At 38.0% G+C, this 17848-nt stretch overlaps 1 protein-coding gene across 1 annotated transcript in view; it reads left to right on the forward strand.

Moving 5' to 3' along the window:
• The first annotated feature begins 6742 nt into the window (after positions 1 to 6742).
• Positions 6743 to 17848, forward strand: part of LOC108449118 (RNA-directed DNA polymerase from mobile element jockey-like) — a 170565-nt gene continuing 159459 nt past the window's right edge. The window contains 2 exon segments of the mRNA XM_017744285.1: positions 6743 to 6922; positions 6925 to 8198. Of these exon segments, the coding sequence (XP_017599774.1) occupies positions 6826 to 6922; positions 6925 to 8198 (1371 nt within the window). The 5' untranslated portion in view covers positions 6743 to 6825.

Genomic DNA, 17848 nt, shown 5'->3' on the forward strand with positions numbered 1-17848 from the left:
TGGAAATGGTGATAGAATACATACTTTTGGTTACATCTTACATTGCAACCTAAGACACTAACATCACCATACCAAATTCAGGGAAGTGTTTTCCTGAGGTGGTGGCCCTTCTATACGTAACTTCACAACCAGTACTATAGGATGTTGGTAATGATATTGTTGATTTCTATCACCCCATAGCTTCAGTCTTTACCAGTGCACAAGTATTAAAAAAAGTTGGCCTTGATTTTGCATACACTTATAGCATAGTTTACTAAGCTACATCTCAGTATTAAAACACAAAGAAATCAAGCTCCCTCTCACATACCTGGCTGGCAGCACTCCTCTTAAGAATCATTTTCCCAACAGAAGGTCATAGTGCTAATGCAAACTTCTCTAAATTTACATGTTTTGTGGAGCACTGAAATGAAAATAGGATTTCTTCTTTTTAGTTCAGTAAATCTAGAATCACAGACAAGGAATTAATCTTGTCTTTTCAGGAAATTATAGCAGCCATCAGCAGAGCAAATAAAAACCTCAGTAGGAGCATGCTATTCTTCCCAGAGGACCATGGGAAAGCCATGTTACTATGAAAAACCCTGTGCTGTGAGCTCATTACTGTACCTGGGCAGCCTGCTATCACTGACACAACAATCTTTACTATACCTGAGCTATTTATTGAGAGAAAGAGGCACTGTGTAATGACCTGAAGACATTAAGAGAAAAAAAAAATTATAAAGAGTATTTCTTACTGTTTTTCAAATAAAAATGTGTCTGTATGCTGGAACATATCTAGCCACAGTTACGGTGACTATATGGAACATATAATTCAGAAATCTACTAAAATAAGTCAATAGTCATGAATAAAATTAGAAGGGTAAAACCTATGTTTACTCTGCATTCTTTAATGATTGGTATCAGACACAACTTTCAGAAAATAGCAGTGCAAGTCTTATATGTGCCTTATAATTTCACCTGCAGAGTGCTCTTACTGTGTCATGCTGTTAATCTAGATTACCTTAATTAGAAATTTGAAAGCTGATTTTATTAAAGGGTATAAATACCTTCTTGGGAAAGAAAGACTTGAAAAGAGCAGGGTTGAATTGCTGTCTCCAGCATGACCTGATATGCTCTCCCCTGTTTCTCAATGAAACAGTTTACCAACTTTCAAGTAGGCAGTACAGATGTAAATATGATCACAGATATCCTAATTTTAGCCAGAAGTAACAAAACAATGTGGGCATCTGAACCCCACTGAAGACAAGGCTTCCTTGGAAGCAGACAGAAATAATATACTAACATCCATGCTGAAGTACCCTCTTCTGAATGCCAGGACATTTTTTAAAAAGATTGCCCTGTTTATGTCCTTTAGCAAAATACCCTGAAGTATTGTTAGTCCTGATTGTAGATTATCTATTTTTTTTTCCATTCCCTCATTATTTTTTACCACTTTTAATTATTTTACACCTTTCATCAGACTAAAAGTAACAGCAAAAAGATTTGTGAAGCTCTATAAAGGAGTTGAATTCAGTATCAAGTCAGTATTTTTAGGCTAACATCACATTCACTGTATCTTCCATAAGTCACAAACTCCCTCAAGCCTTCAAGGTCTTCAATTGCTGCTCTGTCTTGTATCTATGGTCCCATGACCTCCATAATATCCTTAATGGCAAATTTTGATTAATCTTACTCTATGTATGTTATTAGCCTTCTGGAAAAAAACCCCAGCTTTAAATAAATCTATAAATATCTATAGTCTTCAGCTACTTCTCTTGTTTTCAGGCAGGTGGTTATTCTTGGACTGTTAGAAACAACTGATTTTCCTTGGACCCACTTAAGGATGCCAAAAATGTTCTGGTGGAGTACATGTTATTATATCAACTGACATACCCTGGCTTTTTCTGATGTTTATTTGGGATAAATCATAGATAAGAATACAGCTGTGAGACTGTTATGAAATAAAGCTGGACAGATTGATTTCTCTGCAAATGGAGTTTCTGTTGATACCATGATATAATCAAATGATTGGTGGGGTTGTCTGACAACCACAGGTCTTCTTTTCCATCTTTTATTCCCCCGGTAGTCTTTCATTTACCTTGTTATTGTTCATTACTGTATTTTCCTATCGCTCATATTTATTTCAGTATTATCTTTCTTTTTATGGCAATTACAACACCATAGATACATTTTTATTATGCAGTCTTTTTTTCTTGTTACTTGCCCCTGAGGACTTGCTACGCTTTCAGATAAAAATGACTGCTGTTACCAGTTATGCTAAGGAAATAAAATGGTGGAATAGGTCATGTCCTTTTCTAGAAATCCATCTTTTTTCAGTTGGAGATTTTTAGCAACAATAAATCTGACTACTGGAACTTAAATCCTATGTCTATGATAATGAAACTACATGGGAAATTTTCATACTTGGAAATATTTGCCCAGTTCAAATTACTTCTGCATCTCCTACTATCTATACACATGGAGGAGAACTTGTAACAGCCATTCTGAAAAGTGCATACTACAAGAGATAGTGTATTTAAAACCTTGTTGCAGCATAACATGACAATAAAGACATACTTCATATTTGCAACTAATGGTGTAATTGATATAATTTTGAGCTAGTTTCTTGAAAAAAAGATGGGTGAGTCTTTGTGTACAAAAGCAAAACAGATTAATTTAGTTGCTGGAAGAAAGAGAAAATATCGGAACAGATCATTCTTGAGGTTTCCAGTTTCTTTAGTGACCTAGGATGTGATTACTGGATGTCTGCAATAATGAGCATTCTTTGAAAAATAAATTCTGAAATTCTTAGTAAGTTCCCAGTTCACTTCAGTGTCCTCTGTATATAATTGCCTAAGTCATTACATTCTTAATGTAAATTTAAATGCACTAAAACTGCAGCAACCAATTGCGTAAGTGATTGCACGTATAATTGGTTAAAGTAGGATGGTATAGCACAAATATGTAAATGTTACCTAACGAAAAACTCCTAAAGAGTTGAATGGATTTAAACAAATGTTTCTTTGGAAACTTTATAGTGTCAAAAGGAAGAAAACATTCAAAGTCTAATCTATTCTACCTTCCTTAGAAAGGGTTATATAGAATCTCATTTCATTACTTCTGTGTGATGATTCAGAATATGAAGACAACAACTACTGTAATAATTCAAATGAGCTTTCAGCAAATAAAAGCATGAAAATGTTCATAGATTTTGACACATATGAACTTTATTTATTCTATTGTGTGTGTTTACATTGATTACCTTGACCTTGATTGATTATATAGATGTTGAATATGAATTAATGAATATGGGAGTTGAATATACGAAGGATTTGGAATGTTAAATGATTGCATAACTGCTAAGTATTATGACGTAAGTAAATTGTAAGTCAGTCACTTGCTAAATGCTGCAAATTAATTCTATTTGATTGTGTACATATATATGCATATATATATTATATATGAGAAAAATTAATGTTTAATGAAATTTATGCAATGCAATTTGAAATATTAATCCAGATCAAAGTATCAGTAATGTATTGTCTGAATAATAGTTACATGAGCAGAGAAAGGGCAACCATTTCCATGTGGCCAGCTAGGATTACGGCCTTTAAAAATATATTACATCCACATCAATTTTTTTGGGCTTCCTGACTCTAGGACCATCTGTTTGGATGGCAGAATGCCCATTCAGAAGTTGGTGGAGCTTTTACCATTAAGCAGAGATGCCAGGTATCAATAGGATTGAGATAGGAAGACCTGCAGAACACTGCAAAGGACATCTGTTCTCCAGGAAAAGAGGAGAGAAGTCCATCTTCTGTGACAGCCCCACTACACTGACGCCACATGCTTCCTTGCACCTATTGACACCTGTTCATAGTTATACGCCAAAATAACAAGAAAAAAATGAGCCATCTCTGAACAATGGAAAATGGGTAGTACAGGCTGTTAAAGGCCTCTGTGGCTGCCAGGAAAATAGGTTTCACTGTGGTAAGCATTTGGGAAACCAAGGCAGACCATATGGGGTATCAGAATCGAAGTCCAGGCATTTTGTATACCAACAAGCCCCTGGAAAACAATATTTCTGGGAAACAACCAAAATTACAAAAAACAGTAAATGAGGAAGATCTAGACACAGGTTTTTTGCACTTTTTATTAGAAGTGCAAGTTAAGGATACTAACAAATCACTAGAGGCATGTGTTATTCCTCTGAGTGCCTTATAAAGAAACAGTATAACTTCTAACCTTCTGAGTTCATGAAAATTGTGGATTAGATATTATAAAATAAGTAAATGCAGGGTAACGTTCTGTTTTATCTTTTCACCCTGTCAGACAAATGACATTCAGGTGCAGGGCGGGGCTTCCTCCAGCCATCGGAGGTGCAATTAAAAGAAGGCTCTCAGTAGTGGAGACCCGGAGCATGGCGAACAGGGGTGTGGCATGGCAGTTTGCGTGGCAGTTTGTACAGGCAGGGCAAGGAGGCAGGGTTGCAGGTACCCTCCTTCTAGTGGCGTTTTTATTTTGCTTGATTTTCATTGGGCTTTTTTGGGTTTTTTTGGCAATGGTCTCTAAATGATCAAAAGCTATAGCTGGTCAAAGTGTACCAAACCAAACAGAACCCTCCAAGAAGTACACATCTGTCCAGACCTCTTCTGGTATGGAGTGTTTGAGCTTGTCAGTAGTACCAGGGGACGGTGCAAAAGATGCCTGCATGTGGTGCGAACAGGTGAATGATCTCTGTCTGGTGGCCGAGCTTAAGGAGGAAGTAGAAAGACAAAGGAGTATTAGGAAAAGTGAAAGGGAAATAGACTGGTGGAGTTCCACCCTTACATCCCTGAGAGAAGCCCACCAGGAGTCAGAAGACTCCCATGCCTCCTACCAGCAGGCAGAAGGAGGAGACCTAATTGATGAAGGGCAGTGGGAATGGGTCCCTCCTCAGTGAGGTAACAAAAATTCCTCCCCACCCTATCACCTACCCAGGTGCCACTTCAGAATAGGTATGAGGTCCTGGATCCAGAGGGTCAGCCAGATGGCATCGAAGAAAATAATCTGCCTGGAGAGCTTCCCAATTACACCTCATCTGTCAGACAGATCACTACCTCTAGCATTAAAAACAAAAGAATGGTAGTCATAGTAGGTGACTCCCTTCGGAGGGGAACAGAGGGCCTCATATGTCAACCGGACCCATCCCACAGAGAGGTCTGCTGCCTCCCTGGGGCCGGGGTATGGGATGACACCAGGAGACCCCCTGGGCTGATTCAGCCCTCTGATTATTGCCCCACTGCTGGTTGTCCAGGCTGGCAGTGATGAGATTGAAAAGAACACCAGGGCAATTAAAAGGGACTTCAGGTCTCTGAGTTGAGTGGCTGATGGGGCAGGAGCACAAGTGTTGTTCTGCTCAGTCCCTTCAGTGACAGGGAGAAGTGATGAAAGGAACAGGAGAATCCACATTATCAACAAGTGTCTTAAAGGCTGGTGTCATCGTTCTTTGATCACGGGGCAACTTCTGCGGCACCTGGCCTGCTGGAGCCAGATGGGCTCCACCTATCTGTTAAGGATAAAAGGATTTTAGCCCATGAACTGGCAGAACTCATTGAGAGGGATTTAAACTAGGTTTGAAGGGGGAAGGAGATGCAACTAGGCCCTGCAAAAACAAGCCCAAGGGTGGTAAGCCAGAGTCGGGTGAAGTCAGCAGCCCGGTCGAAGTGTATGTGCACTAATGCACGCAGCATGGGTAACAAAGAAGAGCAGCTGGAAGCCATGGTACAGCAGCAAAGCTATAATGTAATCATCATCACGGAAACATGGTGGGAAGACTCGCATAACTGGAGCACTGTAATGGATGGCTACAAGCTCTTCAGAAGAGACAGGAGAGGGAGAAGAGGTGGAGTGATTATATTAGGAAGGCTCTTGATGCCATGAAAATTGAAACTAATGATGATAAAGTCGAGTGCCTATGGGTAAGAATCAGGGGGAAGGCTAATAAGGCTGACATCCTGGTGGGAGTCTGTTACAGACCACCTAACCAGGAATAAGAGGATAACATATTCTACAAGCAGCTGGAGGACGTTTCAAGATCACCAGCCCTTGTTCTTGTAGGTGACTTTAACCTACCAGACATCTGCTGAGAACTCAACACAGCAGAGAAGAGGCGGTCTAGGAGGTTCTTAGGGTGTGTGGAGGACAACTTCTTGTCACAGCTGGTGTGTGAGCCTACCAGGGGAGGGACTACTGTAGACCTGCTGTTTGCACACAGAGAAGGGCTGGTGGGAGATGTGGCGGTTAGAGGCCATCTGGGGCACAGTGATCATGAAATTATAGAGTTTTCAATATTTGGTGAAACAAGGGGGGGGCATCAATAAAACTTACACACTAGACTTCCAGAGGGCAGACTTTCTTGTCACGGTTGGTGTGTGAGCCTACCAGGGGAGGGACTACTGTAGACCTGCTGTTAGCACACAGAGAAGGGCTGGTGGGAGATGTGGTGGTTAGAGGCCATCTGGGGCACAGTGATCATGAAATTATAGAGTTTTCAATATTTGGTGAAACAAGGGGGGGGCATCAATAAAACTTACACACTAGACTTCCAGAGGGCAGACTTTGGCTTATTCAAGAGATTTATTCGGAGAGTTCCTTGGGAAACAGCCCTTAAGAACAAAGGAGTCCAGGAAGGATGGGCATGCTTCAAAACAGAAACCTTGAAGGCACAGGAACAGACTGTCCCTATGTGCCAAAAGATGAGTCAACAAGGAAAATGACCAGCCTGGATGGGCAAGGAGATTTTGAAAGAACTAAGGAAAAAAAAAGAGGGTGTATCACTCTTGGAAGGAGGGTCAGGTATCTCAGGAAATGTTTAAGAGGGTTGCTAGGACATGTAGAAAAAAAATTAGAGAGGCAAAAGCCCAGTTAGAACTCAAACTGGCAACTTCTGTGAAGGACAATAAAAATATTTTTATAAATACATTAATGGCAAAAAATACGGTAAGGACAACCTCCATTCTCTATTAGATGCAGGAGGAAATTCAGTAACTAAAGATGAGGAAAATATAGAGGTAGTTAATACCTTCTTTGCCTCAGTTTTCAACAGAAAGACAGGTTGTCCTCAGGACAACTGTCCTCCTGGGCTGGTAGATGGTGTCAGGGAGCAGAATACCTCCCCTGTTATCCAGGAGGAAGCAGTCAGAAACCTGCTGAGCTACTTAGATGCTCATAAATCTATGGGACCAGATGGGATCCATCCTAGGGTGATGAGGGAGCTGGCAGATGAGCTTGCGAAGGTCCTCTCCATCATTTACCATCAGTCCTGGTGCACTGGGGAGGTCCCAGATGACTGGAAGCTGGCCAATGCAACACCCATTCAAAAGAAGGGCCAAAAGGAGGATTCAGGAAACTACAGGCCAGTCAGCCTGCCCTTGGTACCTGGCAAGGTTGTGGAACAGATCATCTTGAGTATCATCACACGGCACCTACAGGATGGCCAGGGTATCAGACCCAGCCAGCATGGGTTTAGGAGGGGTAGGTCGTGCTTGACCAACCTGATCTCGTTTTATGACCAGGTGACCCGCCTGGTGGATGCCAGAGATGCTGTGGATATTGTCCATCTGGACTTCAGCAAGGCCCTTGACACTGTCTCCCATAGCATATTCCTGGAAAAGCTGGCAGCCCACAGCTTGGACAGGAACACTCTTTGCTGGGTTAAGAACTGGCTGGATGGTCAGGCCCAGAGAGTGCTGGTGAATGGTGCTGCATCCAGTTGGTGGCCAGTCACCAGTGGTGTCCCCCAGGGATCAGTGTTGGGGCCAGTCCTGTTTAATACCTTCACTGATAATCTGGATGAGGGGATTGAGTCCACCATCGGTAAATTTGCAGATGACACCAAGCTGGGAGCATGTGTCGATCTGTTGGAGGGCAGGAGGACTCTGCAAAGGGATCTGGACAGGCTGGATAGATGGGCCAAGTCCAACAACATGAGGTTTAACAAGTCCAAGTGCCGAGTCCTGCACTTTGGTTACAACAACTCCTTTCAGTTCTACAGGCTGAGGACAGAGTGGCTGGACAGTGCCCAGGTGGAAAGGGACCTGGGGGTGCTGGTCAACAGCCGATTGAACATGAGCCAGCAGTGTGCCCTGGTGGCCAAAAAGGCCAACGGCATCCTGGCCTGTATCAGGAATAGTGTGGCCAGCAGGACCAGGGAAGTCATTCTTCCCCTGTACTCAGCACTGGTGAGGCCACACCTTGAATACTGTGTCCAGTTCTGGGCCCCTCAGTTTAGGAAGGACATTGAGATGCTTGAATGTGTCCAGAGGACAAGGCTGGTGAAGGGCTTGGAACACAAGCCCTATGAGGAACGATTGAGGGAGCTGGGGTTGTTTCGCCTGGAGAAAAGGAGACTCGGATGTGACCTTATCACTCTCTACAGCTTCCTGAAAGGTGGTTGTAGTCACATGGGGGTCAGTCTCTTTCTCCAGGCAACAACTGACAGAACAAGAGGACATAGTCTTAAGCTGTGCCAAGGGAAGTTCAGGTTAGATGTTAGAAAAAAATTCTTTACTGAAAGAGTGATTGCCCTCTGGAATCATCTGCCCAGGGAGGTGGTGGAGTCACCATCCTGGACATGTTTAAAAAAAGACTGGACGTGGCACTCAGTGCCATGGTTTAATTGATGAGGAGGTGTTAGGTCATAGGTTGGATTAGATGATCTTAAAGGTCTTTTCCAACTTAGTTCATTCTGTGATTCTGTGATATTGTTGTACAGATCTGTACATTATAATTATGGTATGAGACTTTTATATATCATCTCCAGTTTTAAAGATTAAGTATATTCAAATTTATTTGCAGTTTTGCAAGGGAGAGCACAAAGTCTCTTTGAGACAAAGTTGTGGGTACTGCATATGTGCATATAAAAACTGTCATTCTAATGCATAAAAAAGAAGCTTTTAGTCCAGTATACCAACCCTGACAGTTGCCAATAAAAATACTTTATGGTGAGTGTGAGAACTAGTGCTTCTTCTACAAAGTGATGCGTGTAAAGCAAAAATGTCTTTGATTTAGAGATATTTAATATTCAGCCAGCTGAAAACTATTACTTATCTGAGAGCTTAAAAAGAAATTAAATATTTATTTTACATTCAAGAAGAACTTCCTTAGTTTGTATTTTCCCTTGAAAACTAAATATACCTTCATTTTAAGTTAGACACTAATTAGTCAATATGTGTTTTGCAGAATTAGTTGTTTTCTCACTGACTAATGGAATATTGTATGTTTAGGATACACTTCTGAATCACAACAAGCCATTAATATAAAGCCATTATTTGAAGACAACAGTATCATTTATTTTTATGGATCCAGGATATAGATCTACATCTTATTGCAATGGGTTGCATGGAGCTGTCTTGGGAGGTATCAGGAATCAACTGAGAGCTTATGGGTCAAAATTAGAGGGCAGACCTGCACTGGCACTGTTACAGCATATATTTGCTACAGACCTGATGATTAGGAATAAGAAGTAGAGAAGCCTTTTTTCAAAAAGCTGAAGGAAGCTGCAAATTCTTTGTCCTCACTGTGATACTAAGCACCCTGGTGTCTGTTGGAAGGATAATATAGCAGTTCTCAAGACCTATAAGAGATTTCTCAACTGATGACAGGATAACAGCCCTGGATTTCAACCATTTCAGATATTTGTTTGAAAGAGTCATATTGGATTAAACCCTGGAGAGAATAGGGGTCCAGGAGAACCAGTTGATATTAAAAGGTAGCCTCCACCAAGCTCAAGAAAGGTGAAGTCTAAAAATTAGGAAGTCAAACTAAGATGGCAGGAATCTGTATGGATGAGCAAGGACCTCTTGTCTGAATTGAGACTTAAAGGAGGTGTACAAGAGATAGAAACTGGGGAAGTGGACTCAGAAAGAGCTTAGAGTTTCTGTCCAATCATGCAGAATTATGGAGTTAGAAAAGCCAGCTGAACCTGGAGGTGAATCTGCCAAAGCTTGTGAAGTATTCTACAAATGAAAAAAGAGAGAGGGAAGACTATGGAAAACAAGAGCTCCAGGCTGAACAAGGTAGGGAGTCTGGTGACAAAGGACACCAGAAAATGCTGAGGTAACTAATAACCTGAATGATGGGACAAAGTGCACTCTCAGCAAGTTTGCAGAGGATAGAAAACTGGGAGTAATGGCTGATACATCAGAGTGAGCTGATTTCAGAGGGATGCAAAAAGCCTGGAGAAATGACTACAGAGGGCCCACATACATCTAAACAGCAAAGGGAGCACCAAGTCCCAAATCTGGGGAGGAACAATCCCATGAACCTTCATACGGTGGTGACTGACCAGCTAGGAAACAGCTTTGCAAGAAAGAACAGCAAGGTGACCATAACCCAGCAGTGTGTCCATGTGGCAAGGAAGCTTAACAGTCTGGGCTGCATTAGGAGGAGTGTTGACAGCAGGTCAACGGAGGTGATCTTTAACCTCTAGTCAGCACTGATAAAACCACACCTGGAGTGTGTGTCCAATTCTGGGCACAAAGGAGATATAGACTTGTTGAAGTGAGTCTGGCACAGGGCCACAGGGAGGCTTTAGGGGCTGGAGCATCTTTTGTCTGAGGAGAGGTGGAGAAAGCTGGGATTCTTTAGCCTGGAGAAGAGAAAGGTCAGGGAGAATCTTATCAATACGTATAAATTATCTGAAGGAAGGGTGTAAAGAAGGTGGAACCAGGCTGTTTTTAGTGGTACACAGTGAAAAGAAAATAGCCAACGGACACAAATACAAATGCTTGCAATTCCACCTGAATACAAGAGAGCACTTTCCTACTGTGAGGGCAGTAAAACTCCGGAACAGGTTTCCAAGAGAGGTGGGAGTCTCCACTCTGGAGACACTCAAAAGGATAACTTTCTCTAGCTGACCATGCTTGAGCAGATGATTTGGATGATCTCAAGACACCCCTTCCAATTAAAAAATTTCTGTGAATTTTGTGATTCTGTGAATATTGCATTTTGTGAATGGAATACATTGTTTAAGGATGTGTTTGACAAAAAAACCCTAATCATTTGAATTTCACTGCACAATTTTTTTTATTGCATTTTTAGCATTTTTAAAATGTTTGATATAATTATTTTAAACCTATCTAAAAGGTTCCACATTCTTAATTCTGATTATTGCTTAGAGATATTTATAAATAGGACACTATAATTAATAATAATTATTAAAATTATATATTAGTAAAAGTTCTTTTCCCTCCAATTATGAAGAAGAGAGATTTTCAATTCGTTGACTGAAGCATCTTAAAAAGGAAAGTATTAAACAGCATATGGTATTCTGAGAGAAATTTTCAGATGAATTTTACTTTGTGTTATTATTTTGGAAATGTGAAATATAAAAAAAAATGCTTGCTCTCTGTATCCCTCATTTGTGAACAAAAAATAATGCAATTGTTTTTGGAGTACAGAAAATGAAATTTTTCCAGAAAATGTTAATATTTAGTACTATATTAATTGTTAACATGTATTGCAATGAAGTATTAATGTTTATATTTAACTATATATAGCATGAAAGAAACTATTTTTAAGGTCATAGAAAAGGTTTTCTAATAAAAGTGTGAAAACTTCTTCAGAACTGCTGCAATGACTAGTAACTTAGAGATCAAGTTGTCAAGCAGAGTTTAAATCTCGCATGCATGGGGTTATTATGCTCCAACAAGTCTTTTTGACTTTATCAGATTAGACAAACTTCAACATTTCAGAAAAACATGGCTTCTTGTGTGACTGTCAGTAGGATTTGTGAGAAGTTCTTTGCCTAATTTCTGGTCTTTTCCTCACATTATGTTTCAAACTGACAGAGATGGTTTAATGAACTGTAGATCTTTACGCATATTTATCATGCAGAAATAAATTCAAATAACAGTTGTATGTTCAGCTGTTCATGTTGATAGCCTTCGTGGTTTAAGAGGTCTCTTTTGATTCCAATTTCTTATTTTAGCAACAAATAACCTCCAAAGGATACTTGTAGGAGATTCAAGATGACAGGCAATGTAGTAATAACATTTTAAACTGGCTGAAAAGCAGACATATTTCTCATTCCAGTGAGTTTCCAGACAGAACTTGCATCTCCCAACTGAAAGGCTGAATTTGGTATATAGTGCATCTATATTAAGTATTTTTTATATATTACGCAAAGTTAATGTGAAAAAAGATAAGTTTTTAAACCATATTAAGATCACTCTTGTAAGTAATGTGGATTTTTTGCTGTTAATGCCAATAATATCTGCAATGTAAATACTAAGGAAGTCTATTTCAAATGCAAGTCCATTTTATTAAATAGTAAACCTTTTATTTTCATATCATAAGCCTTTAAAAGAATATTTTTCACTGCATAGTACATAATTTACTAGAATTGGTCAGAAAATATTGATTGTTCAACATATGGCTTTTGTTCCAGAACTAAAACTGCATCTTGAAAAAATTCAAACATGGGTATCTATAGTAATAAAGAATTATTATCTCTGCTACACTCAACATTGTGTAAATTGCTGGTTATTTTATTTCATTCTTTATGCTAGAAACTCAGTGCTACATGCAAGAAATATTTCCACTGAAATATAAGCAGAGAGAATTAAAAATCTGTAAGGAACTTCTGCTTTGAAAAATCAGGCTGTTCATAGGAACAAATAATATCTCCATTTTTCTAGAAAGAAAAATAAAGCTTCCTGAGAAAGCTTATTGCTTAGTGCTCCTTCATTCTGACTCAAGTGTTACTTTATGTGTGGGATTTTTTAATTATTCTTTCACAAAGGAAAGACTATACAAAAATATTTAACATGATAATTAATATTATTTTCATAAATACAATGTACAGGAAGGCAATTAAAGTGGAAAAGAACATGTTTCTAAATTCCTAAAATGAGCTAAGCACAGAATATTTGCCTTTTGCATTATACAGCTGATGTGTAGGTTCAACATACTGTTATTAATCAATTAGATTTAGAGATGCTCAATGAGGCTGAAGAAATGTAGTTTAATAAGTGACAAATTGCTAGCAAAGTATTAAATAATTTTTCATATTTTTTCATACATTTATAAAAAATTCAAAATTATATTTACATCAAAATTTTGCCATCTATTTTTAGTTTACATTTAATTAAATATATAAATGATAAGATGCAATGTAAGATTACCTCCTCTTAAGTTTTAGTTGGTGATCTACTGTTTTCCTGTGGTAGATCAAAAAGGGAGATCAAAATTAATTTGGGTTAGAGACCAGGATAACACACACAATGAGTAACTGTACATTAAGAAAGAAGTCTAAAAATGACCATTTAATTAGCTGTTTTTGCAAAGATGGTATGTCTAAAATGTCTGTTACATATTAGATATGCAGATAATGAGTACAGCAGTTGAGCACTACTAGTTGAGAGTTAACTAGTAGGAATTTTTACAAATTTATAAATTAAACAAAAGCCACATGTGATTTTGATTCCCACCAGATGAGTACACCTCTCATTTCTCACTTCTTGGTCGCTTTTGATACAGGGATGACCTGGAACACTGAAAATATTCCTTCTATAAGTTATACTTCTGTGCAGTTAGATTCATATCTTTAGTGAGTAGCAGGTTAGGAAATGGAACTTTGAAATGTGACCTCCATAGTTGATTCCTCATATATTCCTCCCTTGAAATTCTATCTTATAGGAAAAGGAGTCAAATATGAGTAATTTAACCAACATCCTTCTGAATAACACCCACCAGTCAGTTTTTCTCTGACTTGGACTCTTAGATAGAGAACTTTTTTGGCACGTGCATTATTAGTATACGTGAATGTGCTTATCACACATAGAGAAATTCTTTTAATATTAATTTTTCATCATAATATAAAGAAAAATTATAGATTTATTTTTTCCTGTGGATTGTTTTAAGACTTGATACTTATTTAAATAAAGATGTTTGGACAAGATATCTACTGGGATTTTGTCAAATTTCTAATTAAATGGTATTTGTTTTCCTTTATTCTCAGGTTCAGAGCTATCACTAGAAAACATTTTTTTGGTGTCAAAGTTTGGGCTTTGTTTTAGAATGGCATTAATTTCAATTACAATGGTAGATTTAAAAGTCGAGGTACTGGTTTAGGATAAAGAATTCTTAAAATATATATTTTTAATTGCTGTTTTTAAAATATATAATTTTATTATTACTTTTTCTCTTCCTCTGTGTAACACATTTGTATGAAAGTGTGGATAATCAAAGATCAACACAAATATCAAACTTCTGAACTATATCACTGCTACTCTGGAAAATAATCCTTCTGTAATTGGAAACCATGAGCAGAGCAAAGATTAAGAACAGTGTGGCCACAAGCTGTGTATACTCCATAAAGCATTGACTGATATTATATTAAATTACTTAGGTTTCTGATAAATATTTTTTAGCCTTTTTATGGTCAATAAATAATGGACACAAAGCATAAGGTAAAGATTAATTTGACTTAACAAAATTCAAGGGGAAATATAGTTAATTCTTGTGCTTTTGGGGAATTTCAGTAATATTCAGTACTTAAAAACAGTAAGATATTTCTTAGAAACAATGTTGCACTGGTCTTAAATATTGAAGAATAAATTAAGCTTCTTAATTTTAATATCTGCTTGTTAAAGCTACTATCACAGTTTGAATAGCTCTTCAGATAGTCCTTGGAGGAAGAAAAGTGTGTTTCCATCAAGGAAACACTAATTTTTCCCTTTTGATTATTCAAGGAATTTAGAAAAGCTTTTCTCCTGGTTGAGACATAACAGGTGCCAAACATTTGATAAAGAAATCCAGACATCAATGACTTTTTATATAAATCAGAAATTACAATTTCTCTTTCCAGGAAACAAATAGTCTTCTACTTCTTTGTGGTAAAGCAGGGTGATTGTTTCCTTATCAAAATAAAGTTAAAAGGCAATATGATTCGTAGAATAAATGTGCATTTTTATAATAAAATGACTAATGAATATCTTATTTACTCACATTCTTAAATATCTTTGCAATAGTTTTGTAGAAAAACAAAAAAAATTATTTGGGAGAGAAAAAGTGGGGTGGCTATCAAATCTTCATCTTATCTGATGAGTACTTGTCAGAGTTATGAATGATGGAGAAGATGGTATAGTAGGAAAAAACAGATAGATTTGACAGAGTAGCAAAGCACAGAAATCAAAGTCTTCTACAAACTGTTGCAAGAAATCTCCATTCTAAAAAAATCATTTACATATTGAAAAAACATAATGTCAATTAATAGAATAAATGTTTTCTTCATTATGTCCCCAAACACACTAAGAAAAAGCTAAGTTAAGCCTTGGGGAACAAATTTTATTATGAGCATGAAAAATGTTACAGTTCTAATGCAGTTTTTAAATGACAGCATAATATGTTATGGATCATTTGATTTTTTGTATGAAAACGCTATTCAGCACCCAAAAAGGCATATGCTGCTAACGGCATGTATTGCAGTCCTTTCCTTACGACAGCTGGCAACTAGCAAATGCCAGTCAAAACACAAAATGTCAAGCAGAAATTTTTCTCAAGAAATGTATTCATTTAGATAATAGTACCTATGTAAACTTTGCAAAAATGTTTCTCTTATTTTTGGATGCATCATGGAAATGATCAACTACATTAACCCTTCCATGGTACACAAAAATATGTAATTAAAAAGCTTCCTTTACAGGAATTGCTATTCTTTGCATCATTATTTTTAAATGAACGCAAGTCGAACTTTCCTAGCCAAAATACTTAAGGTGACAGGACATCATTGCCTTTCTTTGCATAATAATATAAGATAGTCTCATTTAAGAAAAGATTATGACTTGCATAGATTATGACTACCAATACTTTTGCTTTCTTCGAAGGTAGTGAATGATGAGATATTCAGTTTAACAACAGTTTGTACAGAAGTCACCATTTTTCTCCATCAGAAGTGACAAACTACTCATTTTAATTTGTGTCTTACAAGGTAACTTGTCATGGCAAAATCCATTGTTTAGGTAATTACGTTTTCCTCCCCTATAGTCTTCTAATTTTTTTTTACTCATGAGCAACATTTCAATGTTCTCTTTTTTATTCTGCTGCATTATATAGTTTCCTTGTCATTTGGGGTCTGTATGTTTTTAAGTAAAAATTATTAATTTTTAAAATTTATTAGGGATAGAAGAAAACAGGAAATATTTGTTTAAAAAAAAAGAATGGTCACCTTTTTATAAAAATTGCACATCAAATCACTTGATTGAAATTTTATGTGATTTTCAAAAAAGACAGAGAGAAAGGCTGACTACTAAAGAGCAAATGATGTAGAATGCCATCAACTTAATTTAAATATTGTTTGTGGACATATAAACTTCACTTTCAGCTTCCTGGCTTATGCAGGTAAAATTTTCTGAATTTACTCCTGTTCATAACTGAGCAATTGTTTCAGTGATATTTTTTATCTAGTGTCGATGATTAGTGTGTTTTTATGGTCTATGAGAAATTTTTGTGTCAGTAAAAGATATCTAAAGTCACTATGAAAAAACTACAATAATAGACTTAAATGAATTTTTGGGCTTCGAACCTTATCAGCAGAAATATTTTCCAAGATGAATTCACGCATTAATAATTACATTTATAATTGCATAGAATAAGAAGTCAAATTTATACATTCAAAAGAGTAGAAAATTATGTGGGAATACACAGTCATCTTCATACAGAGAAGCTAGCCTGGAGCACAATGAGCCAGACTCACATGTAATTGTGGTGGATTAATCCCAGTAGGCAGCTAAGCCCCATACAGCCTCTATCACTCACTCCTCCATAGCAGAATGGGGGGGAGAATTGGAAGTGCAAAAGGGAGAAATACTTTTGTATTGAGATAAAGACAGGTTAATAAGTAAAGTAAAAGGGACCTATACAAGCAAAACAAAATAAGGAATTAATTTACTGCTTCTTTTCATCAGGAGATGCTTAGCCATTTCTTGATAAACAAGAATTCATCATGTGCAGTAGTTACTTGATAAGACAAACACCATAACCCCAAGCATCCCACCTTCTTCCTCCTTTTCCCTAGTGTTGGGGTCTCCCCCCCTGCCATGGAGCCCTGGGAGAGGGGCCCTGGGGGGGAAGACACGGGGTTTCCCTGCCCCTGGTCAGCCTCATTTCCCATTGGTTGGTTTCTGTTCCCCTGTGTGGCCAAGGACCCTGGGGTCCTGTGACTGCGGAGTTCCTGAGCTGAGCCCCGGCCATGTGGCTGGAGAAATAAAGATCTCTGAAACATCTACCACGAATCTGTCCATATATACTTCCTTTCCACGGGACTCCTGGTTTGATATATGCTTGTTACAGTAATCCCTGCTGTAACAAACTGGTGGAGGAATGCGGGCAAGATACCGATCCCTGAGGAAGATTTGTGAGTAAAATAACCACTCTAGACCTCTCTCTTCTCATCTTGGTTTGGATATTCTCTCTGGACTATGGAAGAATCGTGGGAAATGGGGTTCTCTGAGCCACAGAAAAAAATGTATCTAGAAGTAAAAGGAATCCTTGAACAACAAAACAAAAAAGTAGTGCAACCGGGAGATCTAGAACATTTCTTTATCTGGCTTTTCAAAAGGTTCTCCTATATTTCTCGAGACTTACTTTTTGAGATCAAACCTGTATCTTGTAAGGGGTGTTTCTGGGATGAGATATGGGATAAAGTAAGGGATCAAAGAGAAGCTTTCCGTGCATACCTTATAATCAGTGAAGCTCTTGAGGAGCATTTGTATGGTCCCATTACCCCTAAAGCAGAAGATCATACTTATCCCGTGGCTGAGGCTGCACGGCCGCCATCCCTGTGGCGCGTGACTGCAGCCATGCCGGTGGAGGGGCCTGCGCCGGATGC

This window comes from Corvus brachyrhynchos, unplaced genomic scaffold (genome assembly GCF_000691975.1).
Source record: "Corvus brachyrhynchos isolate BGI_N302 unplaced genomic scaffold, ASM69197v1 scaffold17, whole genome shotgun sequence".
Taxonomy (NCBI): Eukaryota; Metazoa; Chordata; class Aves; order Passeriformes; family Corvidae; genus Corvus; species Corvus brachyrhynchos.